The sequence below is a fragment of the Prunus persica genome, chromosome G1, assembly GCF_000346465.2.
Source record: "Prunus persica cultivar Lovell chromosome G1, Prunus_persica_NCBIv2, whole genome shotgun sequence".
Taxonomy (NCBI): domain Eukaryota; kingdom Viridiplantae; phylum Streptophyta; class Magnoliopsida; order Rosales; family Rosaceae; genus Prunus; species Prunus persica.
In genome coordinates this window covers 35524073-35551640 of record NC_034009.1, presented here as the reverse complement: position 1 = coordinate 35551640, position 27568 = coordinate 35524073, and the positions used below count along the sequence as shown (strand labels likewise).

Below are 27568 nucleotides of genomic sequence, written 5' to 3'. Positions count from 1 at the left end.
TTCTCCATCGTCCCTGCCCTCATACCCCACCCACTCTCCCTGCAATTTCTCACCACACCCACCCCCACCCCCTCCCCAATCTCTATGTATCGGTTCTAGCCCACCATCCTCCCTAAATTTTGGGTTTTTGCAAAATAACAAAATACAAAGATGACAAAATCATCATATTCATATTTTTGTGCAGAGATGTGTGAAGAAGGAGGTATTGTAAAATAAAATAAAATAAATATCAAACATGGGTGGGTTGGAAAATGCATGTGGCTGCTGGGTGGGTGGGAAAACGAAGTTAGTGGCTGGGGTGGGAGGTGGGCGTGGCTGCGCAGGTGGGAGAAGGAGAGATGAGTTGTGGGTGTGATCGTCCTGTTGACTGTTGGGTTTTACCAGAGGAGGAGGAGGAAGAGGTGGGGCGAGGGCGAGGGTGAGTTGGGGTGGGGATCGGGTGATTGAAGAACCCCCTTTTGGATTGTTGATTATTTTAAACAATAAAAAGGGCAAATACAGAAATACAACTAATGTTTTTTTTGTGTAATTAAAATATTAGTTTAAGTGAAAGAGAAGTGACACTTATCATGAGTAAGAGAAGTGACACTTATTAAGAGGAACACACTCTAATCCCGGAAACATTCGCGGATTAACGAAAAGCCCAAAATTAGTTAACCATCAAAATCGCTTTTTTTTTTTTTTTTTTGGTTTTAAAAATTTTAAATTTAACAGCAAACAAATAATAAAATAAACGGAGCTCACAAAGGAGTGAAAACGACCGATGACATGGACGTTAACGGAGGGAGAGGGGGCCGTCAATGAGTGTCGTCAGTCGCCAGGCTTTCGGGTCGGGTGGGACCCGCGAAATCATGGCGCTGTGTCAGACGGCTGAGAGAGTGAGATGAGAGGACGGGGACAAATTGCCTTCCCGAGGTGAAAAAAATACGAAAGCGAGTAACTTATTCTCGCTTTTCTGTCTTCACTTTGATCAGCTTGATACGAGTAAAATCAGACTACGAAGGGCCCTGTGGGCCGCCACTTTGTTTCATCAGTTTTTACCGTGGTTATTCTCGAATTTACCGTACTTCACTAACTTATTGTCTTATTCTATTTTTTGCTTTCCAATTGTCGTTTTATTTAATTTATTTAGTGATTGTCGTTTTCTACTGTATTACTGCCTGGGATGACTTTCCCTTTATACGGTAAAATATAAAATGAACATAATTTAATTTTTGACTATATGAGAAATAATTGTGGTGACCGTGGTCCACTGGACCACTTCCTGAATGAAGGCATGTGTAGGCGAAAGGACATACGCCCATCTTCATGATAAGGCCAATATGGAGGTTGAAGGAACCTTATTTAAATTTATTTAATGATTTTTGCTTCCAATACAAATACATGGATTCGCTCATCTTAATTTGAGGTGGAGAGTATTATTTAATTATATCATGTTAATTTTACTTGTAACTTATGGGTACAAAAACTTTTCTTATTTAATATTCGTGTTTTGCAGTTTGTTTTTATTTTGATAAAAAACGGCAACTTTTATTTATAAGGAGATCATGTATGATATATGTGGGTAAGTACCATACCATGAACACCTAACTTCAAGGGTTAGAGCAAAACGAGCTAACCGATGAGGCATCTTATCTAAACACCTGAATAAACGACCCACCCGAAAAAATAAAGAAAATAATGATTTGCATATTCAACGATAGGCCCAAGTATTATAATTATTTACAAATTATTAGATATATTTTATGTTTATTTTTGTGCGTAAATACTAGAAAACATGAAATTAAACCTCATAGTATATCCAACATTGGAAAAAAAACAAAACAAAACAAAACTATGACTAAATAATAAAACGATAATTTTGTACTTTGGTTTGGATAGCAACATGAATGTCGCATTCACAAACACAAAAGTGAAAGAAAACTTCAAATGTTACAACTATTGTTTATTTGTTCCTTATCTATTTTTAAGAAACCGAGCTTTAACCTTATCGCAGAGATGAAGGACATAAAATTGAATTCCCTCCCACCAAAAACAAAATAGGTTTATCTATGGGAACATGTTTGTCTTTCCTTGTATGGTACATGCATCTAGGTACTTCACGAATTATATGCATAGTATTAATTCATGTAAATTTTAAGTTATTTTCAATTTTTTTATACAAGCAATATTAATGGAGGGATAGTTTTTTTTTTATAGTTTGGATGGGGGGAGATTCAAGCATGTGATCTGGTGTAGATGAATAGTTATTTTTAACCACTTATGCTAACATACGTTTATCATCAAGAACTAAGTATAAGTAAATAAATAAAGATAACTTAAAATACAACAAAAGACACATTTGTAAATATATAAAATAACTTATGTGGGTTTAGAATGAAAGTGATTAACTAGCAGATGTGGGTTAGATCTATGGGCCAAGGTTATGGGCCCGTTTCCCTATACCCGAATTTGATCCCCTTCCCTTCATAATGGAGTAATTTAGAATATCACCATTATCAAAAGAACAAAATGATTATGATGAAATACATATAGGATGTAACTGGTAATTCTTACCGAAAAGAATTACAAACCAAGAAATCCGAAAAAGTGAAGGGCCATTTTGCAATAATAGAATTTAAATAAAAATAAAAATAAACATATACCTGACCCACCGAAAGTGACCACTTATTTTCACCCAAAAAAAAGAAGAAAGTGACCACTTATTCACAGTGGACACTCAGAGAGAGCGAAAGAGAAAATCGAAAACCGAAAAAATATATACAAGAGATAGAAAGTTGAAAGAGCAGTAATGTTGCAGGTTTTATAGCAGAACAGAGAGGACTGGCATGTGGCTTCTTAACTTTATCCATGAAATAATTCTCCCTCTTCCTTTCTCTCTCTAGATAACTCTGCATTTCTATCTCTCTCTCTAGTTGGTACAGTTATATTTAGAGGCCTACGCGCCAGAGCGATGTGATTGAACAATAGCAGGCTTTAGTTATGAGTTGAAGCTCCTTCTGAATATTTCATCAGGTCGGTCGTCACCCAGTGAAGACTTTGAAGAAAATAGAAAGGGATAAGACCAAAGCAAAGACTTCCAGAGTTTTAAATAACCCAAAATATCCTCAGCCTCTTTCAAGCTCTATATCTGTGAAAGTGGTTCAATGCAGGCGGGTCCAAGAGGGGGAGGAGGACGAGGACGAGGGCTTCTTTGGCTTTGAGGGTGTACCTGAAGAGGAGACTTGGCGGGTAATTTGTGAAATGAGGTTTAATGGGAGGGCAGTTATGGCATTTCGAGTCGACTTTGTTCTTCTGGTTCTGCTTGTCTGTGTGAGCTTCGGTTATGTGGATTCAGAGGATGGTGAGTTAGAGACTCTGTTTAGGCTTTTGCATTGTTTGGGTACCCAGAAAATGCACGAAAGTTTTGAACTTTCAACGAAGCTAGCTCAAGTGCCTGATATTAGCAAGTCTCTGTTATCTTTATACTGTTGCCCTCTTTCTCTGCAGCCAAACAGGGGATAACCATCTGTTTTCTCAAGAAAGTTCTGAAATGTTATCTGGGTTTAGTGTAGGGGCGTTGCACTGAGCCTTAAAAACCTTTTAGCTTGGAAATAATGAACAGTGACTAGCTGGGTTTTAGTTTATTTTATTGGGTTTTATCATTTTGCAAGTGTATCTTATTCCGAGCCTGAGATTTTGATTGCATTTTTAATATGAAGGAACAACGCTGCTGGAGATAAAGAAGTCATTTAGGGATGTGGACAATGTTCTATATGACTGGACAGACGCACCCTCTTTAGATTATTGTGTTTGGAGAGGCGTCACATGCGACAATGTCACCTTCAATGTCATTGCACTGTAAGAAGCCCTTTTCCTTCTCTTTTGGGTTGACTTATTTAATTATTCTAAATATTATCTTAATCAAGTGTTCTTTTTGTTTCATTTTGGTTTGCTGTTTTATATTGCTTGTGTGCAGTAATCTTTCAGGTCTAAATCTTGATGGAGAAATCTCACCCGCAATTGGAAATCTCAAAGGCCTTCAGTCCATGTACTCTTCGTCACTTCCTTACAACTATTTCACATGCTTTTTCATTTTTGGGTGACTTTTATGCAGAGATTGATTTTCATTGTGTCTTCTTTGATCAGTGATTTGAGGGGAAATCGTCTATCAGGCCAGATCCCAGATGAGATTGGTGACTGTTCGTCTTTGAGAAACCTGTAATTTCTGTAACTTTATTAAAGTTGCTTTAAAGTTTTCTAATTTCTGCTGGATATAAAGATGTCATTTTTAACGCCAAATCGATTGAATATATCAATTAACCGTGTTATTAGGGACTTGTCCTTCAATGAGATATATGGAGACATACCATTTTCGATATCCAAGTTGAAGCAACTGGAAAATCTGTAAGTACCGGAAGAAGCTTACTTTATTACATAAAAAATGACTTGCAGATATTTTATATGAATCTTACTTTTTTATTGGACTTTCAGAATCTTAAAAAATAATCAGTTGATTGGACCACTTCCTTCAACTTTGTCCCAGATTCCGAACCTGAAGATTTTGTGAGTTCTTTTTCCAATCTCCATTCAAGTTCTTTCAATTTAATAATCTCATCGTTATTGTATTTAATAACCGTGACTGAATTTCCTATTTTTCTGGCATGCTTCTTCTAGAGACCTAGCGCAGAACAATCTCAGTGGGGAAATACCAAGACTTATTTACTGGAATGAAGTTCTACAGTATCTGTGAGTAGATTGTTAAGTTGATACTAAATCTTCCTTTTCCATTTTTCTGTCGGCTTTGCTAACTTCATCTGGTGATGTTATTTCACATGCAATGCCCATTTAATCACTTTTGTCTTAATGTAGTGGTTTGCGAGGGAACAATTTAGTTGGAACACTCTCTCCAGATATGTGCCAGTTAACTGGGTTATGGTATTTGTAAGTTAACATCTAACACTTTCATTCCTCAAGCTTCCGGGAATATTATATTTTGCAGCACACAATGCACTTTAACCTGGTCTAACGTACTCTCTATTATTGGCCAGTGATGTGAGAAACAACAGTTTGACTGGCAGCATTCCTCAAAGTATAGGCAACTGCACCGCCTTCCAGGTCTTGTACGTATTTCATCCGACTTATGAGGACAAATATCTTGTAATGCCTAAGTTGGATCATTCAAATATGTTTCAACCCTTTGGATTGGCAGGGACCTGTCCTACAACCAGCTAACTGGAGATATTCCGTTTAATATTGGGTTTCTGCAAGTAGCCACCTTGTATGTGCTTGCCATTTCTTTGCATTTTTATATGTCATCACAAAATCATCAACTATTGATTTATCAATTCCTCCTCCATTTGTTTTTGCAAGGTCGTTGCAAGGTAATAAACTATCTGGGCCTATCCCATCTGTGATTGGCCTGATGCAGGCACTCGCCGTATTGTAAGTGCTTAACTGTATCTGTATGAAGCTCTTGGATTTTTAAATAATTACTGTTTTGAGTTCTTGTCTCTCTCTCTCTTGTGTCTTATCTCTTCACTATCTATCCAGGGATTTGAGCAGCAACATGTTAAGTGGACCAATCCCTCCTATCCTTGGGAATTTGACTTATACAGAGAAATTGTAAGTACATGTGTAATTATGAAATGTACCAGGGATAAAATTTCTTGAAAATAGTTGTGAAATATGTTGGTGTATGGCTTCATAAAATTCTGATCCTCTGTCAAATGCAACAGATTATCAACAATTTCTATCTACACATTTGTATCTGTAGTGAGGATTAAGTTCTGTGGTTAGACTTGATTACTTAACAAATTTATAGAAAACATATATGTGTTGCTTGTATGCAATGTTCTGACTCCAAATCTTGACTCTATAGATATTTGCATGGCAACAAGCTTAACGGATCAATACCCCCGGAGCTTGGACAGATGACAAAGCTTCATTATTTGTATGAAAACTTTTTCTCTTTCCTTTTGAATATATTTCTTTCATAACTATTGACGTGGACTGCATGTGTGTCTAAGTTGGGAGGTCTTGTTTTTACTAATTTTTCTCATTTAACTGCATGGGTTGCTCTTTTGATGTTATCCTTGCCATTGAGTAATTGTTGAGCATTGGATATGATGTTCTATGAAAATATTTAATTTGTTTACTCTCCACCCTTTTTTGTGTTACCTTATACATAATAGATAGATCATCTTTGTTTGTAGAGTATTTAAGTATGAGGTAAGGAATGTTCATTGTTCAGACATCATTTCCTCTCTAACCGTTGATTTTCCTTTGCAGGGAATTGAATGATAACCTGCTTACAGGACATTTTCCACCTGAACTTGGGAAGCTTACTGATTTGTTTGACCTGTAGGTTCTCTTTCCATGAGGTTTTTAAATAAGAACTGTTTCTGCATGTCTTAAATTTTGAGTTACTGATCGTCATTCTTGCAGAAATGTTGCGAACAACAATCTTGAAGGGCATATCCCTGATAATCTTAGCTCGTGTACAAATCTTAACAGCCTGTAAGAATACAACCTCAAATTCTTACTTTGATTTATCAACCTAGTTTAAGTTAGTCATGCCTAATTAGTTTCATAACAGCAATGTGCATGGGAACAAGTTGACTGGAACCATACCACCTGCTCTTCAGAGGTTGGAGAGTATGACTTATCTGTAAGTTCCACCAATATGAACATTGATTTAAGTTTAAAACATATTATAGTTTTTGTTTTATTATTATCATTCATGTTCATTGGGTAGAAAGTACGAGTTAAGGGTTCTGTCTCACTGCTGTGACAAGTATGTTATTTATCATTTTCAGGAATCTCTCCTCCAACAATCTTCGCGGCTCAATTCCAATTGAGCTATCTCGGATTGGTAATTTGGATACTTTGTAAGTTTTACATGTCCTATTCTTTTTGGATACGTTGTAAGTATTGCATGTTCTTCTGGTATTTTCTTCTTATGTTTATTTTCTTTTAATAATGTATATGAATATTTTTGCACAGGGATCTTTCTAATAACAAAATAAGTGGAACCATACCTTCCTCACTTGGGGATTTGGAACATCTTTTAAAGCTGTGAGTTCAACTGCTTTATTTTTTTTTAATTGCTATGGTTTTTCTTTTCTTTTTATTCCCTGACACGTGATATTTTGTGGTAGAAATTTGAGTAGAAACCATTTGACAGGATTTGTTCCAGGAGAGTTTGGTAACCTAAGGAGCATTATGGAAATGTAAGTATTGGTTGATTCTTTAAAACTTTGTTTTAATCATATAAATGGATACCTGTTCTGTCCTTTATGCTTGTTCTTGTATAAACACAATGCCTTTGCTTTGCAGAGATCTTTCAAGTAATCACCTCACAGGCTTAATTCCTCAAGAGCTCAGTCAGCTGCAGAACATGTTTTCATTGTAAGAAGAGTAGCGTGCTATGTTTGTGCTGAGCTAAGCTTTAACCCCTAGCCGTTTGTTGCATCTTAGTAGCAATCTTGTTTACAGTAAATGGCTAATGACTTGGTTAAAACCTTTATAATTGAACCTGATGTTACTGGTTTGCTTATTGAATTCGTCATTACTTCCTTAAATTAATGCAAACTATTACAGGAGATTAGACCACAACAATTTAACTGGGGATGTGGTGCCGCTGATAAATTGCCTCAGTCTTGCTGTACTGTGAGTAAAATTGAAAACATTCTAGTTTCATTTTTATGTCGCTCAACCTGATGCAAGATTGTCCTTGATTTTATTTTGAAGCACTAATATGACTGAATCCTTGCAGAAATGTATCTTACAACAACCTGGCAGGTGATATTCCCACAAGCAATAACTTCTCAAGGTTTTCACCTGACAGGTTAGGCAATCTGATTATATGTCCTAAATTTCATACACTTTTAGCTGCTCATTGAGAGTTCAGCTTACTCCATTGATGTCCGCAAGCCATAGTTGCTTCTAGGAGAACCTTTTTCCATATTTTTTGTCTGATGTACCCTCTTGTTTGCAGTTTTGTTGGAAATCCTAATCTTTGCGGCTATTGGCTCAATTCTCCATGTCACGAGTCCCGTCCAACAGAACGAGGTAAACATGACTAATACTATCAAGTAATATGCTGAGCATTTAAAGAGAACTGATATGTTTTTTTTTTTACCTCAATTTGACATGATTGACTACAGAATCGGTGGATACACATCATATGTTTTAGTATGATGAATTTTCACTTTTAATCATATCCCCTTCTTTTGCAGCCACAATATCCAAAGCGGCTATCCTGGGAATTGCTCTTGGTGCCCTTGTGATTCTTCTCATGATCCTTATTGCTGCATGCCGGCCATATAATCCAACTCCTTTTCCAGAAACTTCACTAGACAAGCCAGGTACCTTTTCCCTGTTATATAACTATTCTATTACTGCACACAATTGTTTAGGTTTCATATGCTTTATTTTATTGAAGCATTGAAGTTCTGTTCAAGACGTTCTAGTAGATAGGTTGACTTGACCAGAAAATATAATGCACCCAATTGATTTAACACCTTTTAAGATGGAACGAAACCATACAGTTGGCTAATGATAAGAACGACAATGAAATGAGGTTTCCTTGCGTATTAGCAAATGTTTGTTTTCTCTGTTGTCAGATTCTTTACATTTTACTGACTCTGGTAATCATGATGTAGTAAAGCAAAACCGCATGTTTGGTTGGATTAAAATAATAAAAACTACACAGGTTAACTTGTGGTTGAGTAATTGTTTATTTATCTTCTTGTTAGGTCTAGTGTAGTAGAAGAAACTTGTGGCTAATCAATTGCATTTGCTTGTGAAATAGCAGTTAATTACTCAACGCCAAAGCTAGTGATTCTTCACATGAATATGGCACTTCATGTCTATGAGGACATTATGAGGATGACTGAAAACTTGAGTGAGAAGTATATTATTGGTTATGGTGCATCAAGTACAGTATATAAATGTGTTCTTAAAAATTGCAAGCCAGTGGCCATCAAGAAACTCTACTCTCATTATCCTCAGTGCTTGAAGGAATTTGAGACAGAACTTGCAACAGTTGGAAGCATCAAGCATCGGAATCTGGTCAGCCTCCAAGGATACTCCTTGTCATCTTCTGGAAACCTCCTTTTTTATGACTACATGGACAATGGCAGTCTCTGGGATCTCCTTCATGGTGAGGTTCACATGTTTCTAGACAATTTTTCATGCATGATTATGATGGTGGTACAAAGAAAACAAGAAAACTAATATCTAATTATTTTCTTATTATTGATTTTTGCCTTTTTCGCTAGGCCCCTCCAAAAAGAAAAAGCTTGACTGGGCAACTCGTCTTCAGATAGCACTCGGAGCAGCCCAAGGGCTTGCCTATCTGCATCATGATTGTAGTCCCCGCATCATACACAGGGATGTGAAGTCGTCTAACATTCTGTTGGACAAGGATTTTGAGGCTCATTTAACTGATTTTGGCATTGCCAAAAGTTTGTGCACGTCAAAGTCCTATACATCTACTTACATAATGGGCACAATTGGCTACATCGACCCTGAGTATGCTCGAACTTCCCGCCTTACTGAGAAGTCTGATGTGTATAGTTATGGAGTCGTTCTGCTGGAGTTGCTAACAGGAAGGAAAGCTGTAGACAATGAATCCAATCTCCATCATTTAGTGAGTCATGTTCCTTATTTTCATGTGTTTATTTTTCTTCTTAATGATTACAATGCATCCAAACAATATTCAATCACCCAGTTTCTCAAACAATGCTTCATGTTTGTGATCAGATCTTATCTAAGACTGCGAACAATGCAGTCATGGAAACCGTAGACCCTGAGGTCACGGCCACGTGCATGGACCTTGCAGCAGTGAAGAAGGTTTTCCAGCTTGCCCTTCTATGCACAAAGCGGCAGCCAACAGACCGCCCAACTATGCATGAAGTAACTCGTGTGCTGGGGAGTCTCGTGCCATCCCCCGCGCTGCCAAAACAATCAACCCCCCTGAACCCTGCATCCACACAGCTCCTCCCATCTGCCAAAGTGCCTTGCTACATGGATGAGTATGCAAATCTCAAAACCCCCCACATGCTAAATTGCCCGTCCATGAGCACCTCAGATGCCCAGCTATTTCTCAAGTTTGGAGAGGTAATATCTCAGAACAGTGAGTGAAGAAGAAGCATTTGGAGGAAGAATTATTGTAATATTATTAAGCATCTCCAAAAAGTAGTGGGAAAGTAGGAAGGGCTCAGATGATTGAAAATGTGTATAAAAGATTTGGCATCAGTTTGCTGTAGGTGGAAAGAAGGAAAAGACGAACAACCTTTTTTAGTAACAGATTTATAAAGTGCAGTAAGTAGATTCATCTATGCATGCATGGCAGTAATTTTGACTTGTCCCACCGGGACCCACTGGCATTAGGCCCCCCACCCCAGTTAGAGTTCCACATGGTCAGTCAGGTTGTGCTCAGGCTCTGAAGAGTTGGGTGTAGCCCGTGGTCCTTTTGGTTGTGGAGGTGCATTATATGCGTCACCAGCAATAATGCACTGTGGGAGCCTTTACCCCTTAGCTGGACCGTGTCAGTCTGTGAAGTTGAAATATTTGTGTAGGTTGCCTCTTGCCATTATTGAAAGCTCCGGTGAATTTAAACAATATGTCATTGCGTTTTGTACTTTCAAAATTCAAATCAAATTGATCGCAATTTGATCACTTGAAACATTAATATTTTCTTGAAATTACCTTTTTAGGTAAAACGGTAGACTAAATGGGATAACTTGTTAGCTATTCACTTGGACTCTTGAGTCTTTGAACTTGAGCCCGAGTGACTCCTCGAGACACGGGACTTTGACAGAGAGGCTAGAATGAGAGGTTATAATGAGGAGATCCTCAATAGCTGTTCGATCCAGTGTAGAGTTATTATTGGACTGTTGAATTAAATCGGATTAAATCCCTCATTGTAATTCCTCAACAGCCCCATATTATAGAAGCTCCCGAACTTTGAACTCGAAATCGGGGACTTCTGGCCTGAAAGTCAGATCCCTTTGTCGACCTGAACTTGAGACTCATATCAAGAGGCATGAGTTTGAAAGTTGCATCAAACATGCTCTACAAATTCCTTACTTAAATTTCATCATGTGCAAATCTTGAGAACTCTCGGAATTTTACTTACTAACTGTTAATCCAATTGTTTTTTTCCCATAACATTAAAAAGGTTCTACCTCCCTTGATGAAAAAAGAATTTTTTTGGAAAATTCTGAAATTGACTCTTTTTTTGGGGTTAAAATTCTGAAATAGACTAATCTGTCGTCCAAACACACACACTAAAAGCATCCACAATGGGTTCCCTAAACCACATAATTAGACAAATTTTAGGGAGGAATTGTAAAAATACAACTCCAATCATGCTCCTTATACACCTCCTAAAATAGGAAGACCTCTAGGAGCTTCTAAATCTGAGGAGAGAGAAAGGACTCTTAATGACTCCCTATAATTTAATGCTGCTTTATTTAATGAGTATTTCAAACTTTTATTTAATGCTAACTATTTTTTATTTTATTTTTTAATAGAGATGGACAAATCAAAAAATAGTTATAGCATTTATGACTTTCTAAACTAGAGAGCACGATTGAAATTTAAATTTTATAGAGAGCTCATAAAATAAATTTGATATTTTTTTAGCTAAAATTTAACTAAAAAATAGAGAGCATGATTGTGAATACTCTAATGATATTGGCAAAAAATAAAAAATGAAGAAAAAATCACATGCGCACATTAATGATGGACGTTTTTGGGCCATTTAAGGCCCATCATCTACATGTGATCCTTGAGGTCTGTTTTGGTAAATACCGTCCACTTGAGGCCCATCATCTAATTTGTTTTATTCGATCCTAGTTTTGTTAGCCCAATTGTAATTGTAATTTTTTCATTTTGAAAGGGAAATATATGCTAGTCTACTAAATAAATAAATATACGTCGTTAGCAAGTCCAAGACAGCAGACAAAGAGAATCTGTCCGTTACAAATTCAAAAAACATATTTCATGAAAACGAATTTAAAAGATTCGAAAAAATCAAAAAAAAAAAAAGAAAAACGGAAATTTCGTAAGGCTCACTGTAATGTAGGGGGGGTAAGTTTCAAGTCAGCGCGCCCAATTGTACCTTACTTAAAAGTGCATTTGCCGTGTGGTCGCTGCCCAAACAAAAATTAAAACCGCCATTAAAAAAAAGAAAAACTGCGAGCTCCTCTCTCTCTCTCTCTCTCTCATCGAGCACAGTCATGTCATTTGTGGGTGACGTGTCGAATACGATATATAAACTCTCGGGTTTCGCCATTTTGGACTCATAGTCTACACTTGTTAGGGCGGGAACCCAAAATTTTCACCTAAACCTCTCTCTCACTCTTTCTATTTTGTCCTTCTCTGTTCTGAGCGTCTCTCGATTTCCGCTCTTCCACCACTTGGCGTCTTCAACCGAATTCTAGGGTTTCTGGTTTCTCGTCACTAGCTCAATCTTCCTCCGGAGCCCGAGATGAGTCTTCGTAGGGGCTCCAAGGTTTGGGTCGAGGACAGAGATTTGGCTTGGGCCCCAGCTGAAGTCGCCGACTGCAGAGGCAAACAAGTCCAAGTGATTAATGCTTCGGGAAAGAAGGTGAAATGAAACTCTTGGCCTTGTATTTTGTTTGCAATTACTGATTAGCGTGTTTGAATTTTGCGTGATTTGTGTGTAATTGTGGGGTTTGACTGTGTAGGTTTTGGCTTCGGCCGAGAAGCTATTTCCGAGGGATGCGGATGAGGATGAGCATGGGGGAGTGGACGACATGACTAAATTGACGTATTTGAATGAACCGGGAGTGCTCTATAATCTTCAAAGGAGATATGCTCTCAATGATATATATGTGAGTGGATTTTTCCGTATAAGCGGAATAAATGGAGTGCTATTGTTAGTTTAATGAAAGGGCTTTCTTAATTTGATTGTGGATTGTAGTTAACTGTGGACTAACTTATGGTTTCTGGGCTTCCCACTTGGCGGAGTTCCGAATCTTATGGAATAAGTGCCACATTATGCCATGTCATCATGGATTGATGATGATATGCTACTCTTGTGATCGTCTTTAAGATGCTTAAGGGATTTGGATGCTTACAGAATTTTCCAAATCAACTATTAATTGTCTCATTGATGGCTTACACTTGGCGAGCTACTGGATTTACCTTAACCCCGATATGGCTAAGCAGTCGATAAGTTTAGGGTTTAGGCGAGTTGACTTATTCTGGAAATGTTAAAGACAATCAAAATAAATGCTTTACTACAACCTTTGAGTTGAGTTGACTTAAATTGACCGCTATTAAATGTATAGGAAAGTGCTCGTATTGATTGTCTAATGGACTTGGGTAATTCACATGCCTTGTTCGATTTCTTTTTTTTTTTGAGTTCAGATTACAATAAATCAATGTCGAAAATGCCATATATGCAATGTTCATTGTTTTATATGAGATACAATAAAACTTTTCCTTTTTTTAATTTATTTCATTTTACTGAGATGGGTTTATGCAATCTTCTTTTTGGAATAGCAGTGACCCCAATGTAAATTGTTTTCTTTTGTCTTTGGTAGACATATACAGGGAGCATTTTGATTGCAGTTAACCCATTCACAAAGCTTCCCCATCTATACAATGTCCACATGATGGAGCAGTATAAGGGAGCCCCATTTGGCGAGCTAAGCCCCCATGTTTTTGCTGTGGCTGATGCATCTTATAGGTGTGTCAACTCTATGTGCTTAGATGGAATTTGAGTCTTGACCTCTGTTGTTTGTTGCTATTCCATTTAATGGCTCAACTTAGCTTCTCTTGATTTTGTAATCCAGAGCAATGATGAATGATGGTCAAAGCCAATCAATACTGGTCAGTGGGGAAAGTGGAGCTGGGAAAACTGAGACGACGAAACTGATTATGCAGTATCTTACTTATGTAGGAGGCCGAGCTGCTGGTGACGAGAGAACTGTTGAGCAGCAAGTTCTTGAAGTAAGAGTGAACCTTGATTCAAACAATCTAGTTCTTATTTCCCAACTATTTAAAACTTTGAATAAAAGTAGGCATTAATTTTCAATCTGTTGTGGATAAATGTTTTTCATTTTTGCCACTAAATTTTGGCAGCAAAGAAGGTAGGTTGAGGTGAATTTATTTTCTTCTTTTTGACCATTCAGTCTTCAGTGCGGTCCAAAACTTGAGAAAAGCAGTTGATCTTCATTATTTCTATTGAGAAGATTGGTCAACTCTGTGTTCTATGTTTTTGTTAGGACCTTTTATTATTATTATTATTTTATCTTGTTGCCATTAATGTGTCACTGATTCTTTTTTGTGCGTGATGCAGTCAAATCCGCTTTTGGAGGCATTTGGTAATGCAAGGACTGTTAGAAATGACAATTCAAGGTGTGCTATATGCTTATTCTTCTCCCAAAATGTCGCTAATTTGATTATGTAGGAACTTGAAATTCTTTCGCTTTTTGGTGCAATTCCATTAGGGGTGGCAGTGGCTAGGTCATGATCTAAAAAAAATTGGATGTTGACCTTTTTATTTTATTTTATATTTTTAATATTAAGAATTCTATTGTAATCACTTTTGAGGCACATGCATGACCATGGTGCAATTCCATTAGGGGTGGCAGTGGCTAGGTCATGATCTAAAAAAATTGGATGTTGACCTTTTTATTTTATTTTATATTTTTAATATTAAGAATTCTATTATAATCACTTTTGAGGCACATGCATGACCATGGGGTAAAATTGATGCTGGTTGGTTGAGATCAGACAGAGAGAGTACAGGGTGTGGTTAATGAAAAGAACCGGAGACATTTACATATTGTGGAGTAAATGCCTTGAGGTGGGTAATAATAGTTGGACGTAGGAGAGGATATAGAATATCATTACCAAAAACTTTTTCTGCCCTTTTTAATAGGTAATGATGTCATTAATGAACTTGTCGTTTATTGCATTGAATGACCATTTGGGTATATATTTATTATATTCACTCATCAGTTTAATAGCATATCATTTACTACGATGTTTAGTTGTTCATGCATTATCGTTTAAAATCATGTATATTATCAGTTTGATGATTCAGTAGTAGTATCTCCGAACTAAAAATAATTTTGCTTCCATTTTCATGCTTCTATGAGGCAGTCGTTTCGGAAAGTTTGTTGAGATCCAGTTTGATGCAAGTGGTAGAATATCTGGAGCTGCAATTAGAACTTACCTATTGGAAAGATCTCGTGTTGTTCAGATAACAGATCCTGAGAGGAATTATCACTGTTTTTATCAATTGTGTGCATCTGGAAAGGTACTGTCTCTGTGCTTCAATGGATTTATCACATGGTTATCATTGTAAATAACTAAGTATCTATAGTCATGTATGCGTTTGTCATTGAGTGGATGTGTACATGCATGCATCAATTAGTACTTTTACAGATATGCTCCTTGTGCATCCCAAGCTGTTTTCAAGTTGTGTGTGTTTGAGCTCATTTCTGTGTATCTATGGTTTACTATGACCCTCAACCCGTGTACTCTATTCAAGCTTATGGATATTGTTTCCTGGATGTCTCCATAAGTCTAGGATGCAGAGAAGTACAAGTTAGGACACCCAAGCCACTTCCATTACCTAAATCAAAGTAAGGTATATGAACTGGATGGAGTGAGCAATGCAGAAGAGTATATGAAGACAAGAACAGCAATGGACATTGTCGGCATCAGCCACGAAGATCAGGTTTTAAAACTTAATCCAAGAGAATGATTCTTCACAGATGAATACTTGGATGTTTCTGAGAATCACTTTTCTACCTTGTACCCAATGATTAGGAAGCGATATTTCGCACCCTGGCTGCGATTCTGCATTTGGGAAACATTGAATTTTCTCCTGGGAAAGAGCATGACTCTTCAGTTCTAAAGGACCAGAAATCTAGCTTTCATATGCAGATGGCTGCTAATCTTTTCATGTAGGTGAATTATATAGCTTAAACTTGAACTCTTATCTTTTCTTAACCAACTTTGAACAGACTGAAGTGTTAATTTATTTTCCTATTGTCTTCTTGTTAAGAATTTATGAGTATATAGAGATTTTTCTTTGTAATTTACTCACGGAATATCTTGATGCAACATTTAGTGCAATCCAATATTTTGACGAGACAGTTTTGTGGAGTTTCTCCTGGAATATTGATTAGTAGTGTAACTTAATCACTCTGTTAGATTTTGTAATTGGAGCATGCTAGAGAGAGTTGCTACCCAAAATGTATCGTAGATGCATTTGGCTTTTGATAATTTCACTAAGTTGCTTTATGAATCAGGTGTGACATGAACCTCTTGTTGGCAACACTGTGTACTCGTACAATCCAAACTCGTGAAGGAATTATTATTAAAGCTCTCGACTGTAATGCTGCTGTATCTAGTAGAGATGCATTGGCAAAGACTGTTTATGCGCGGTTGTTTGACTGGTATGCTTTCAATATCCTCCCCGTCCGGAACTTCATTCTTTCAACTTTTCTGGGACAATCTTCTTCTTCATCATTCTTGTGTTCTGATTTTTTTCACAGGCTTGTTGACAAGATTAATACTACTGTTGGGCAAGACTTGAATTCCCAAATACAGATAGGAGTTTTGGACATTTATGGTTTTGAATGCTTTAAAGACAATAGGTGAGATCGTTACCCATTTCTATCTGAATTTTATTTATGTTAATGCTATGAGTTTGTAATTTGGCATTGGAATATTATTTAGTGCCATGGAAATTTGTATAGTAAATTGTCATGGTGGTCTGAACTTGCTTGACGTGTCCAGCAGGTCTATAAACCCGTTATACATAACCTTTTCCTCTGATAAAGTGTCTATGTAGCATCATGTGATTTTGCATTGCATTATTGTTTGCCCATGTACTTGATTCAGAAGGTATTTGCACTTTTGACATCCTTGCTGATCTCTTAACTGGTGTTGGTCATATTCTTTGGACTTTAATTTCATTCCTTCATCCTGTATCATCTTTGTTGTATAATTAATTCTTGTCTCTTATTAGAATTAAGTTTCCTTCCAATTCTCCATTGTTCCTTTGATTAAATAGGATATTCTGTTCCACAGTTTTGAGCAGTTTTGCATTAATTTTGCAAATGAGAAGCTGCAGCAACATTTTAATGAGGTGTGTGCCAATGTTTTGTGAAATTTATATGCTATGATCTTATGCTATTATAACTATTGTATTGTAACTTCGTTCCCACTTATTCCAGCATGTGTTCAAGATGGAGCAGGAGGAGTATAGCAAAGAGGAAATTGATTGGAGCTACATTGAATTCATAGACAACCAAGATGTTCTAGATTTGATTGAGAAGGTTTTGCTCATTCTGTCTCTCAAATATTTTTTTGGAAATGGTCTTTGTTGATTCTGGTTTGTTAGTAGTGTGCACTTGACATATCCAAGGAGTGGTTCTAAATTTCTAATCATATTACTTGCTATGGAATGTCTGGTTGTGAAGTTGTGAATATTTTCTGAGTTAATGATATATGACGGAACCTGCCACTCTGCTCATAGGAAATATGTATTTAGGGCATTTGTGGTCTGTTTTTTAGTGGCTTTATTGTTTGACAAAAACTGAAAGTAACTTTTTTTCTTTATTATTTGATTTTTTTTTAATCATTGTTCTGCCTCCCATTATAGGTTTTGTGTTTTTATATGCCTTGAGAGTCTGTTAGGCGTGGACCTTATGTTCTCATACATTGATTTGCAGAAACCTGTTGGGATAATTGCTCTCTTGGATGAAGCTTGGTATAATTGAGTTCTTCACTATAATTTGGTGCGTGTTACTCTATATAGTGTTTTCTTGAATTTTATCCTTATCCTGATTTTCTTATTTTTGCAGCATGTTCCCAAAATCAACACATCAAAGTTTTTCAACCAGGTTGTTTCAGCTTTTCCGGGCCCACCCAAGGTTGGAAAAGGCAAAATTTTCAGAGACTGATTTTACCATGTCCCATTATGCTGGAAAGGTATATTATATGCCACAATATATTTGTGTGCAATATCTTGTGATCCAAATGATTTTAATTATAGTTCACTGATTCACTACTTCTTCAGGTTACTTATCACACAGATACCTTTTTGGATAAAAACCGTGATTATGTTGTGGTAGAACATTGCAATCTGTTGTCTTCTTCCAAATGCCCTTTTGTTGCTGGTCTTTTCTGTTCACTGCCTGAGGAATCTTCAAGATCATCCTACAAATTTTCTTCTGTGGCTACTAGATTTAAGGTATATTTAGTCTTTGTCCATTCTTTGATGTGATCATATGATGTTGATTGGATGCATCTGCTTAAAAGAATACAGAAGTTGTTTACCAGTCTTCATTTTGCTAATTCTCCCTTCCCTCTCTTTTGGTGATTCTAGCAACAACTTCAAGCGCTGATGGAAACCCTCAACTCAACTGAGCCTCATTATATACGATGTGTTAAGCCAAACTCATTGAATCGACCTCAAAAATTTGAGAATCCGAGTATCTTACACCAATTGCGCTGCGGGGTCAGTGTGATCCAAATTTTTATGTTTCTTTTATGTTCTATCTGGGATCATACATAGAAAGACAAGGATTGGCTTCTTTCATTAGGTCTAAAGACATTTTTTTTTTTTTTTTTTTGAGAAGGGGGTTTGAATGATATTTAAATGTAATAAGAGCTAATATGAAAACAAAACAAAACAAAAATAATTAAAAGGAAAATAAATTCATATGTGTACTTATATTATTTTCTCATCATGTTTGTAACATGGTTATTGGAGGGCTATTTGTACCATCGATATTGGAGTTTTATTGTATCACAAATCCATATCCATGCAGCATAGCACATACCCAAACCCAACCACTGTACTGCATGCATGTGCAGGTTTCTGCACTCGCCCATATTGCGTAGTGTTTCTTATTGATGTCAAATTGATAACGTTGTTTACTCTAATGATTCTCTTATTTGGCTTAGGGTGTTCTAGAGGCTGTTCGGATAAGTCTGGCAGGTTATCCAACTCGGAGAACTTACTCAGAGTTTGTAGATCGCTTTGGATTATTAACTCCTGAATTTATGTATGGAAGGTGGGTTATTCACAGTTCTGAATCTTGAAATTTCTGCTCTGCCTATTAAGTGTTAGAATATTTTCTGGTTATCTTTAGCACATTTGATGAATGTTTGCTTTGCGTTTTATTCTGTTGCAAGCTAGTGTTATAAAGTATTAAGCTGGCTGTTAGTTTGTAAGCAATAGTAAAAGATTCTATGTTCTGTTTTGTTTTATTCACTTAATGTTTTTATTTTCGAGCCTTTCCTTTCTTGTGCTAACTATTACCTTTGACTTTGTTTATTCATTATGTCTATGTAGCTATGATGAAAAAGCTACAACTGAGAAAATTCTGAAAAAGTTAAAGCTTGAGAATTTTCAGGTATGTGTTCTATGTTCTTGTTTTAAGGTTATTCTCATAATATTATTGCTCAGCATGCTTTTAAGTTTGTAAGTGTTGTGGGTGGTGTGTCTGCACACATGCGTTTATGTTCGGAAATGCACACATGTATTAAATAATTGACAAGGTTGTTCTTTCTTTGAAGTTGGGTAGGACCAAAGTGTTTCTTAGGGCTGGTCAAATTGGTGTTTTGGACTCCCGACGGACTGATGTTTTGGACAATGCTGCGAAGCGCATTCAACGTCAATTGCGAACGTTTGTTGCTCGCAGAGATTTTGTTTCCACTCGGGCTGCTGCATTGGGACTCCAAGCTTTTTGTAGAGGTCAACTGTTTCTGCCAGACTTTCATCAGAAATGCAAATTATTATATTTACTAACATCATCTTGAGATCCTTTATATATAGTTTTTTTTTTCTTTTTCGTTTTAACGTTTGATGGTTATTATGCCTGAAGGATGCCTTGCTCGAGTGCTGTATGCTGTAAAACGGGAGGCAGCGGCTGCTATTCTTATACAGAAACATGTCCGAAGGTGGCTATTAAAAGAAGCTTATATGGAATTATATTCAGCTGCCACTGTCATACAGTCCAATATTCGTGGTTTCTCAATTCGGCAAAGATTTTTGCATGGAAAGAAACATAAAGCTGCCACTTTCATCCAGGTAAACTTAATTCATAGACTTTTCCTGTGTTATAATTTGCAGTGTGAAAGCATCCAGCCGGGGTGCTGATCCTTTGTGGAAACAAAAGGGTCTTTTTGGAATTTAGTTGGAGAGTTGATGTCTTCATTGAGTGTAGAGATAAAAACTGTGGTTATGCGTTCCATAGTCCACTCCCACTTTATCTTTGAGGAAAACATAAGAAACTGTTGCTCTGGTTTTGTTTTGGTTATGAGGGGTTCTGTCACCATAGTCATTGAGTATTATTACTATTTACTGTTTGCATTTTTCTTTGGAGGAGGATTTGGCTTCAAACTCATATTTTGGGCTGCAAGCTCTTCCGTCTTTGTGGGGTGTGAAAATTGATCAGATTATATCTGAGAGAGTAGTGAAATTCTTTAAGCGCGTGATAGAAATTTGGGGGTGTGGAAAATGAGCAATGTAGTTGCCATAATTTTGTTAATTTTTTATTCTTCTTTATTTCTTTTTGTCTGTTGGACCTTTAGGTTGCAGCCTTGGGATCTTTTTGGTTGTGCTCTTAATCTTTAATGCTTCTGCCTGGTGTTGATGGAACATTGATTATTATTATTATTTTTATCCATTATTGGGAAGAGAAGTGCCAGTAGACTAAGAGCTAGTTGGTGGAATATTGAAGTTAGGTTCTTTTCATGCATTCATGTTTGTCTAATATGAAATGATTATCTGGTTGGTTGTCTGCCTGATATATCTTCACCACTTTGTTTCTGTATTGACATAATATATATTTGTTAGGCTCGGTGGAGGATGTGCAAGGTTCGCTCAGCTTTTCAACATCACCAAGCTTCTATTGTGGCAATACAGAGTCTTTGGAGGCGAAAATTGGCAAGGAGGGAGCTCCGAAGGCTTAAACAAGTGAGTGAATTATTGTAAAGCTGCTTCTGATGTAACAATATGCATAACAAGTTACCTTATATTTTTCTTCATTCATTTACTATTTGCAGGAGGCAAATGAATCTGGTGCCTTGCGCTTAGCTAAGAGTAAACTTGAGAAGCAATTAGAGGACCTCACATGGCGGTTACATCTTGAGAAACGATTGCGGGTAATTTTTTTTTTTCTGCATTAAACTTTGTGATGGGTGGTTTATGCATTCATTGCTGTTGGAAGTATTGGGTAACTTATTCTTGGGGGCTCCTATTGTTATTCTGCTTGTGTCAAATGTATGTCAGTAGAGGTTGTTACTTTGAATCCTTATATTCGAAGTCTTTAATTTGTAGCTAATTTGACAATAAATGACAATGTTATGGCTCAAGGACTAAATAAAGGTTTTAACATTGATCCATAAAACAGCTGGAGCACTTGCTATTTTCTCTTGATAAAAGAACTTTATAGGTCATTAGTTTGCAAATTTTTTATGCTAATACATCATTCAGTACTTGTAATGATGTTTTGTATACTTGTGATCTTTCCTCAGAAAATCATTATAAAGCTGTTTATGTACTTTTGAGTAAATTATTAGATGCATGTTAACCCTTTCCCTTTTTAGCAACATACTGTTCTCATGTGGATGCTTAGAAGTTCCTTTTCTTACTGCAACTCAATGGAATGCAGGTTTCTAACGAAGAAGCTAAGTCGGTAGAAATTTCAAAACTTCAAAAAGTGTTGGAATCCTTGAGCCTTGAGTTGGATGCATCAAAGTTGGCAACAATTAATGAGTGCAACAAGACTGCAGTGCTGCAAAATCAATTGGAATTGTCAGTGAAAGAAAAATCTGCTTTGGAAAGAGAACTCATTGGAATGGCTGAATTGAGAAGAGAAAATGCATTTTTAAAAGTGAGTCATGTGATGTTTATTCAATTTGTGTTCTTATGTTAGTTTTGTGTTTTTGGTTTTTGTTCTCTGCATCTTATTCTTATCTATTCAGAAATTCTTTAATATCTCCCAGGCAGGATATCTGGAGACATAACTTGATTAATTGAATAGTATAATGTGATGTATAGACTCATTGGTTTTTTTTTTTTTTTTCATTTTAAACTTTGCTTTGCTTTTTTTTTTTCCTTCCATTTTTGCTTGCATGTCTTTGCTGTGAAGAGTGCTTTCCCTTTCTCCATTTCTTTTCTCTGTTTTTTTCCTCTACATTTGGGGGAGGTTAGGAGACATTTGCTGTGCCCTTTCAAGAATTGCTGAAGTATTTGTTATGCAGAGTTCTATGGATGCTTTGGATAAGAAGAACTCAGCTCTAGAGACCGAACTTCTCAAGGTTCGAAAAGACAGTACCGACACCATTCAGAAGTTGCAGGAATTTGAACAAAAGTGCTACCAGCTACAGCAGAACGTAAAGAGGTGTTTCTCAGACATTCATAACCCACTTTCAAGTGTTTATTTCAGTCTTGTTAAGTACGTTTAGACATCAATTTTGGATTGTTTTTCACTCTAAATATGTTTTTATCAGATCCTGCACCAGTTATACTTCTATACATAGATTCTTGCTTACTATATTGTATCTAAATTACAGCCTTGAGGAGAAACTCTTACTTTTAGAGGATGAGAATCATATCATGCGACAAAAAGCCCTTAGTGTGTCTGCAAAGAGCAATAGGCGTGGTTTTGAAAAGTCAGTAACAGAGGTAAATGGTTACATACACCCTAGGTGTGCCTTTTAACCCCAAGCTTTGCTCTGGGTCTTTCAACTTGTATATAGAATTGTGGGTTTTTTTCTAAGATCATTATTTTTTAATTGGAAACAGAAAAACCCTGGTGCACTTGTTCCCCTCACTGACCAGAAGCCTGCATTTGTAAGACATGATCTCTCTCTCTCTCTCTCTCTTTGAAGATTTATTTTTGCATCTAATCATCACAAAATAACATCTTTTTAATTCTTCTTCTTGTGCCATATATCTAATGCAGGAGTCTCCCACACCTACAAAACTTATTGCACCTTTTTCACATGGCTTGTCAGAGTCACGACGATCAAAGTTAGCAGTGGAGAGGCACCAGGTTTTGTTTCTTTTTGTTTTGTTTAGCCTTAGCTTTTTATTTTGGAATTCACTGTAATCTTGTTAATGGCTGTAATTGTCATTATATTCGGTGATGTAATTGTGGTCAGCATGTTGCTTTGACATGTACAGGAGAACTATGAATTCCTATCAAGATGTGTCAAAGAAGATTTGGGTTTCAAAGACAGTAAACCATTGGCTGCTTGTATCATATACAAATGCCTGCTTCAGTGGCATGCCTTTGAGTCCGAGCGTACAGTTATTTTTGACCATATAATTGAGGGAATAAATGATGTTTTAAAGGTAATTTACATTCTCCGATCGATTTTATTTGGCCTTATCAGTTTGTTTTTCCTTGATGGCTTGAACTGATGTTTTTACTATACATGAAATAAATTATGTGGAGAGCGACATTTGTAAAGGAAAATTAGGTGGAACTCTAAAAGCTATTCTGATAAATTGTGGATATTTACATATCTTTTAAGATTTTTTAGATTTTGAATAGACAACCTTGCATAATATTGTTGAATATTTGAAAAGTTCAGTCTGGCCATTGTTTCAGGTTGGGGATGAGAACATAACCTTGCCCTATTGGCTGTCAAATGCCTCAGCGCTTCTATGCCTCTTGCAGAGGAATTTACGGCCAAATGGTTTCACAGCAACTCAGCGTTCTGGGTCTTCTGGTTTAGCTATCAGGATTGCGCAAGTAAGTCGTAGACTCACGTGTGGGCTTGTTGAGTATTTTCCTCTTTATCTCTTTAGTAAATATTTGACTTTTATATATCCCAGGATTTTGTTATCTTATTGCAAAATCAGATGTTTCGTAGAAATTTTGTCATCTTTTGTAATATCGTAGTAACATTTAGTATTTAGTTTTGATTCTGGTGAGTATTTTCTTTGTTAGAAGTTGCATTTTATTATCACTTGTCATCAGTCAACATTACAAGTCAACGGCTAGAAAATCATACTTAACAGGACTTTTTTTTGGGCTCTTAATTTGAGGCTGTAATTTGTGGGAGAGTGGCCCATTTGGGTCCAAAGAATTTTGTAATTGTTTGTTTTTTAAATCGATGCCTTCTCAGTCCTAGTGAATGAATAAATTTACCATTCTCTCTATAGAAGAGAAGCAAAGACAAAGGTGGTTTTTCAATGGAGTAAGTGCACATAGAAAAGGCTTGGGGGAAGTGCACATATAAAAGGGTCGGGGGAGGGGGAGGGCTTAGTGGTAGGGAGGGATGGGAGGACAGGCTAGGGAATGGTGGAATATTAAAAAGTTTGACTTAGATTTCCTTTGAACTTTATTGAAATGCAAATTCAATATATTTTGTGGTGTTTGCTTTTCTTTCAATATTCCACTATAATTTATTAAATGTCCTCCCCCCCACTTCCTTTCTCAGGGACTGACATCTCCTTTGAAATATATTGGCTATGAAGATGGCATGTCACATCTGGAAGCAAGGTACCCGGCTATATTGTTCAAACAGCAGCTAACTGCTTGCGTAGAAAAGATCTTTGGCTTGATGCGTGACAGTTTGAAGAAGGAATTGGCTCCACTCTTGGGCTCATGCATTCAGGTGACTATTACTTAGTCTGATATGTTCAAGTATTCTAATTCAAATTATAGGTGCAATGTCACGCTATCTGTCACCTATTATGAAAAATGGTCTGAGAATAGTGTCCACAATGTTGTTTCCTGATTGTGTGGGACAATGAGGAAGTAGATGATTTGCATCTTCTTCCGCTCTACACATGATATACCATTGGGAACAGAGACTAACATTTGATATTTTCCTTTGAATCAAATCACAATTATTTACCTACCATGAACAATTATGCAAGCAACGACCCAAACCTGAGGTGGTACTTTTGCCTTCCAAGTTATAGAAGGGGGTTGGAATAAAGAAGGAGATGGATTGTTGCATAACTCACTCACAAAAATAAAATAAAATAAAAGACCCTGGATTCCAGCTTTCCTTTTCTTTGAGCTGGCCATGGGAGCCTAATGTTTGATTTTACTCGCTAAATGTTATCTTTGGGCCACTCGACTGTGTTTCCTTTGTGTTTGATCGTCAGATCTACATACTATTTTGTATGACATGTTACAAGTATTCATGACAATTTGTAAGGCACCCAAAGCTGCGCGAGTTCATGCTGGAAAGTCATCTAGATCACCTGGTAATGCTCCTCAGCAATTACCTGGGAGTCAGTGGGACAACATAATCAAATTCTTGGATACCCTTATGAGTCGGCTACGTGGAAATCATGTAAGTGGGACATTTTTCGGATTTGTTATGAGTTATTGTAAGTGTTTTGGCCTTGGGACTCCCGAAGTATCAATTCCCATTTATTGATTTCCAAGCTTCCTATCTGAGATCATGTGATTGTTTGATATACTGAATCTTAATAAATATTCTGCAGTGCCCCTGATGGGTGAAAAACCATAATTAATTAGGCTTGAGTGTGTTTAAGAAGTGCAATACGCTGTTATGTCTTTTCTTGACTTTTGCTATTATTTTCTGACCTAAACACTATACTTTCTTCAGGTACCTTCATTTTTTATTCGCAAGCTAATTACACAGGTCTTCTCTTTCATCAATATGTCACTTTTCAACAGGCAAGAATTTATTGCTATTCCAGTTTTTCATTGCTAATAAAATAGCATTTGTAATGATTTATGTATTGACTCTACCTTTTCTTGCCCTGGGTAGTCTGCTGCTGCGACGTGAATGTTGCACATTTTCAAATGGTGAATATGTGAAATCAGGTCTAGCTGAACTTGAGAAATGGATTGTCAACACCGGAGAGGAGGCAAGTATAACTGTCATGTTGGAAGTGTTTTCTGTTTTGATTGAATTTTATACGTCTGTTGATCTGACTCTTTGTGCAATGTAGTATGCAGGAACCTCTTGGCACGAGCTAAATTATATTAGACAAGCTGTTGGCTTTCTGGTATAAGCTAAAGCTGTTTTCTTTGATTGTTTAAAATCTATGAGCTATGATAAGTGAGGAACCTTTTCTGATTTGTGCAATTGATGTAGGTAATACATCAGAAGAGGAAAAAATCTCTGGATGAAATTAGGCAGGATCTTTGTCCGGTATGATCCTCTTGCATATTTATTTGGCCTCAATTCTCTCTTTTTCCTGTTACTGGCTTCAGGAAAACCATTTTAAACTCCAAACTGAATTCATTGGCATTGTCATCAATGTACAGGCATTGACTGTCAGGCAAATCTATCGAATAAGTACTATGTACTGGGATGACAAATATGGCACTCAGAGTGTGTCCAATGAGGCATGATTGCTTATTCAGTTCCTTTATTGTTTCGTAAGTTCTGTGATTGATGCCCTATCAATTTCTGAACGTTATCTTGCTTTCCAGGTGGTTGCCCAAATGAGGGAGATTCTGAACAAAGACAACCAGAATCTAACCTCCAATTCATTCTTGTTGGATGATGATCTGAGGTAAGCTGCTTCTTGTAGGATAAAAGATAAGAAAGGGAAATACGTTTACCTTATGCTTTTCCCCAACCATTCTTAAATCTTAGGCTCATAGTTTTACATGCAGTTGCTTCCAATGTTGGAATTTTAGCTGCTTTCAATCTTTTAATCATGCAAAGTTCAATCCCATCAGCTTTAATTATGAAACTTCATTGGATTTTTATTTTCATGCAAGAATTACAGATGTTTTTTTTTATATTGTTCCTCATATCCACCTTCTCATTGCAGCATTCCATTCTCCACTGAAGATATTGATAAGGCAATTCCTCTAATCGATCCTTCAGATATCGAACTTCCGTCTTTCTTGTCTGCTTATTCTTGTGTGCAGTTTCTTGTCCGGCCGCAAAATTAAAGTCTGCTAATGTCAAAGGGTTTCCGTGTAAGCTTACGTCGAATGGATGTAAATGGTAATGTCTTTTGTAGGCTTTCAAGTTCAAAATTAGTAGTGAGCTCTGGCTACTATCCATCCAGAGAAGAAAATTGAGCAGTAGTCATCTAAATATTAAGTTGGTGACTCGTTACATTGCTCAAATTTGTTAATCAATGTTGCAGGGGTTCATCAAGCTTGATGAATTCGTTTGCCTTTAGTGATTTGCAGGTTTAGGGCTGGTCATCTTATTGTAATTAGACTACATCACCCTTTTTTTTTTCTTTTTTTCTTTTTTTGGAGGAGCAATTGGTTAAGCTTAGCTTCTAGGGTGACACGTTGCACCTTTGAAATCATCATGTTTATGTTGTATCACAATGTTTCTGTAATTTTTGTTGCACATTTTAAAGGAGGATCGAGGAATTTGCCCAATTCTGGCTTCTTTTTTCAATTTTATGCCAAACAATAATATATCACAACTATTACTGTCAATTTTTTTATTTTATTTTAATTTAAAATAACCAATACAGAATTCGTGTAAATATGCATATTGTAAGATGTCTATTTTGATTAAACTATTCCATGATCTGTGCGGGGTTACGGTTTTTGATCTGTATAGTATATGGGTCATAGTCTTTGCGATTAGGAAACTT

At 36.6% G+C, this 27568-nt stretch overlaps 2 protein-coding genes across 4 annotated transcripts; both read left to right on the top strand.

Moving 5' to 3' along the window:
• Nucleotides 2777–10325, top strand: LOC18791862 (LRR receptor-like serine/threonine-protein kinase ERECTA). 2 transcript variants are annotated; one of them, XM_007225306.2, is made up of 27 exons: nt 2777–3343; nt 3702–3840; nt 3959–4030; nt 4129–4200; nt 4315–4386; nt 4474–4545; nt 4657–4728; nt 4852–4923; nt 5031–5102; nt 5192–5260; nt 5353–5424; nt 5533–5604; nt 5861–5932; nt 6271–6342; nt 6427–6498; nt 6578–6649; nt 6798–6869; nt 6985–7056; nt 7140–7211; nt 7318–7389; nt 7582–7650; nt 7757–7828; nt 7979–8052; nt 8220–8348; nt 8798–9145; nt 9264–9634; nt 9748–10325. In XM_007225306.2, the coding sequence occupies exons 1-27, from the start codon at nt 3244–3246 to the stop codon at nt 10126–10128; spliced, it is 2976 nt and encodes a 991-aa protein (XP_007225368.2). In that variant the 5' UTR covers nt 2777–3243; the 3' UTR covers nt 10129–10325. The 2 variants fall into 2 exon arrangements, with proteins under 2 accessions (XP_007225368.2, XP_020410403.1); XM_020554814.1 differs by having other exon boundaries at nt 2778–3343; nt 8795–9145.
• On the top strand, nt 11878–27407 carry LOC18792791 (myosin-15). Of its 2 annotated transcripts, XM_020561637.1 has the most exons (38): nt 11892–12601; nt 12702–12848; nt 13563–13708; nt 13815–13971; nt 14321–14379; nt 15130–15286; nt 15560–15709; nt 15802–15938; nt 16287–16433; nt 16533–16634; nt 17071–17128; nt 17217–17318; nt 17715–17752; nt 17847–17973; nt 18062–18235; nt 18371–18502; nt 18952–19061; nt 19343–19403; nt 19567–19744; nt 19875–20080; nt 20849–20968; nt 21058–21156; nt 21666–21887; nt 22258–22397; nt 22570–22681; nt 22802–22849; nt 22962–23051; nt 23183–23353; nt 23613–23756; nt 24448–24624; nt 25177–25314; nt 25594–25664; nt 25759–25858; nt 25943–25999; nt 26089–26145; nt 26262–26342; nt 26430–26512; nt 26777–27407. In XM_020561637.1, the coding sequence occupies exons 1-38, from the start codon at nt 12482–12484 to the stop codon at nt 26898–26900; spliced, it is 4542 nt and encodes a 1513-aa protein (XP_020417226.1). In that variant the 5' UTR covers nt 11892–12481; the 3' UTR covers nt 26901–27407. The 2 variants fall into 2 exon arrangements, 1 of the variants encoding a protein (XP_020417226.1); XR_002271142.1 differs by lacking the exons at nt 25594–25664; nt 25759–25858; nt 25943–25999; ... (2 more) ...; nt 26430–26512; nt 26777–27407 and having other exon boundaries at nt 11878–12601; nt 24485–24624; nt 25177–25282.

Coding starts and splice junctions, on each gene's coding strand:
- LOC18791862 (XM_020554814.1), top strand. CDS start 3,244: ATGAGGTTTAATGGGAGGGCAGTTATGGCATTTCGAGTCGACTTTGTT. Junction 3,841..3,958: donor ACCTTCAATGTCATTGCACT/GTAAGAAGCCCT, acceptor GCTTGTGTGCAG/TAATCTTTCAGGTCTAAATC. Junction 7,651..7,756: donor TGCCTCAGTCTTGCTGTACT/GTGAGTAAAATT, acceptor GAATCCTTGCAG/AAATGTATCTTACAACAACC.
- LOC18792791 (XM_020561637.1), top strand. CDS start 12,482: ATGAGTCTTCGTAGGGGCTCCAAGGTTTGGGTCGAGGACAGAGATTTG. Junction 17,129..17,216: donor TGCAGCAACATTTTAATGAG/GTGTGTGCCAAT, acceptor CACTTATTCCAG/CATGTGTTCAAGATGGAGCA. Junction 22,398..22,569: donor CTACAGCAGAACGTAAAGAG/GTGTTTCTCAGA, acceptor TCTAAATTACAG/CCTTGAGGAGAAACTCTTAC.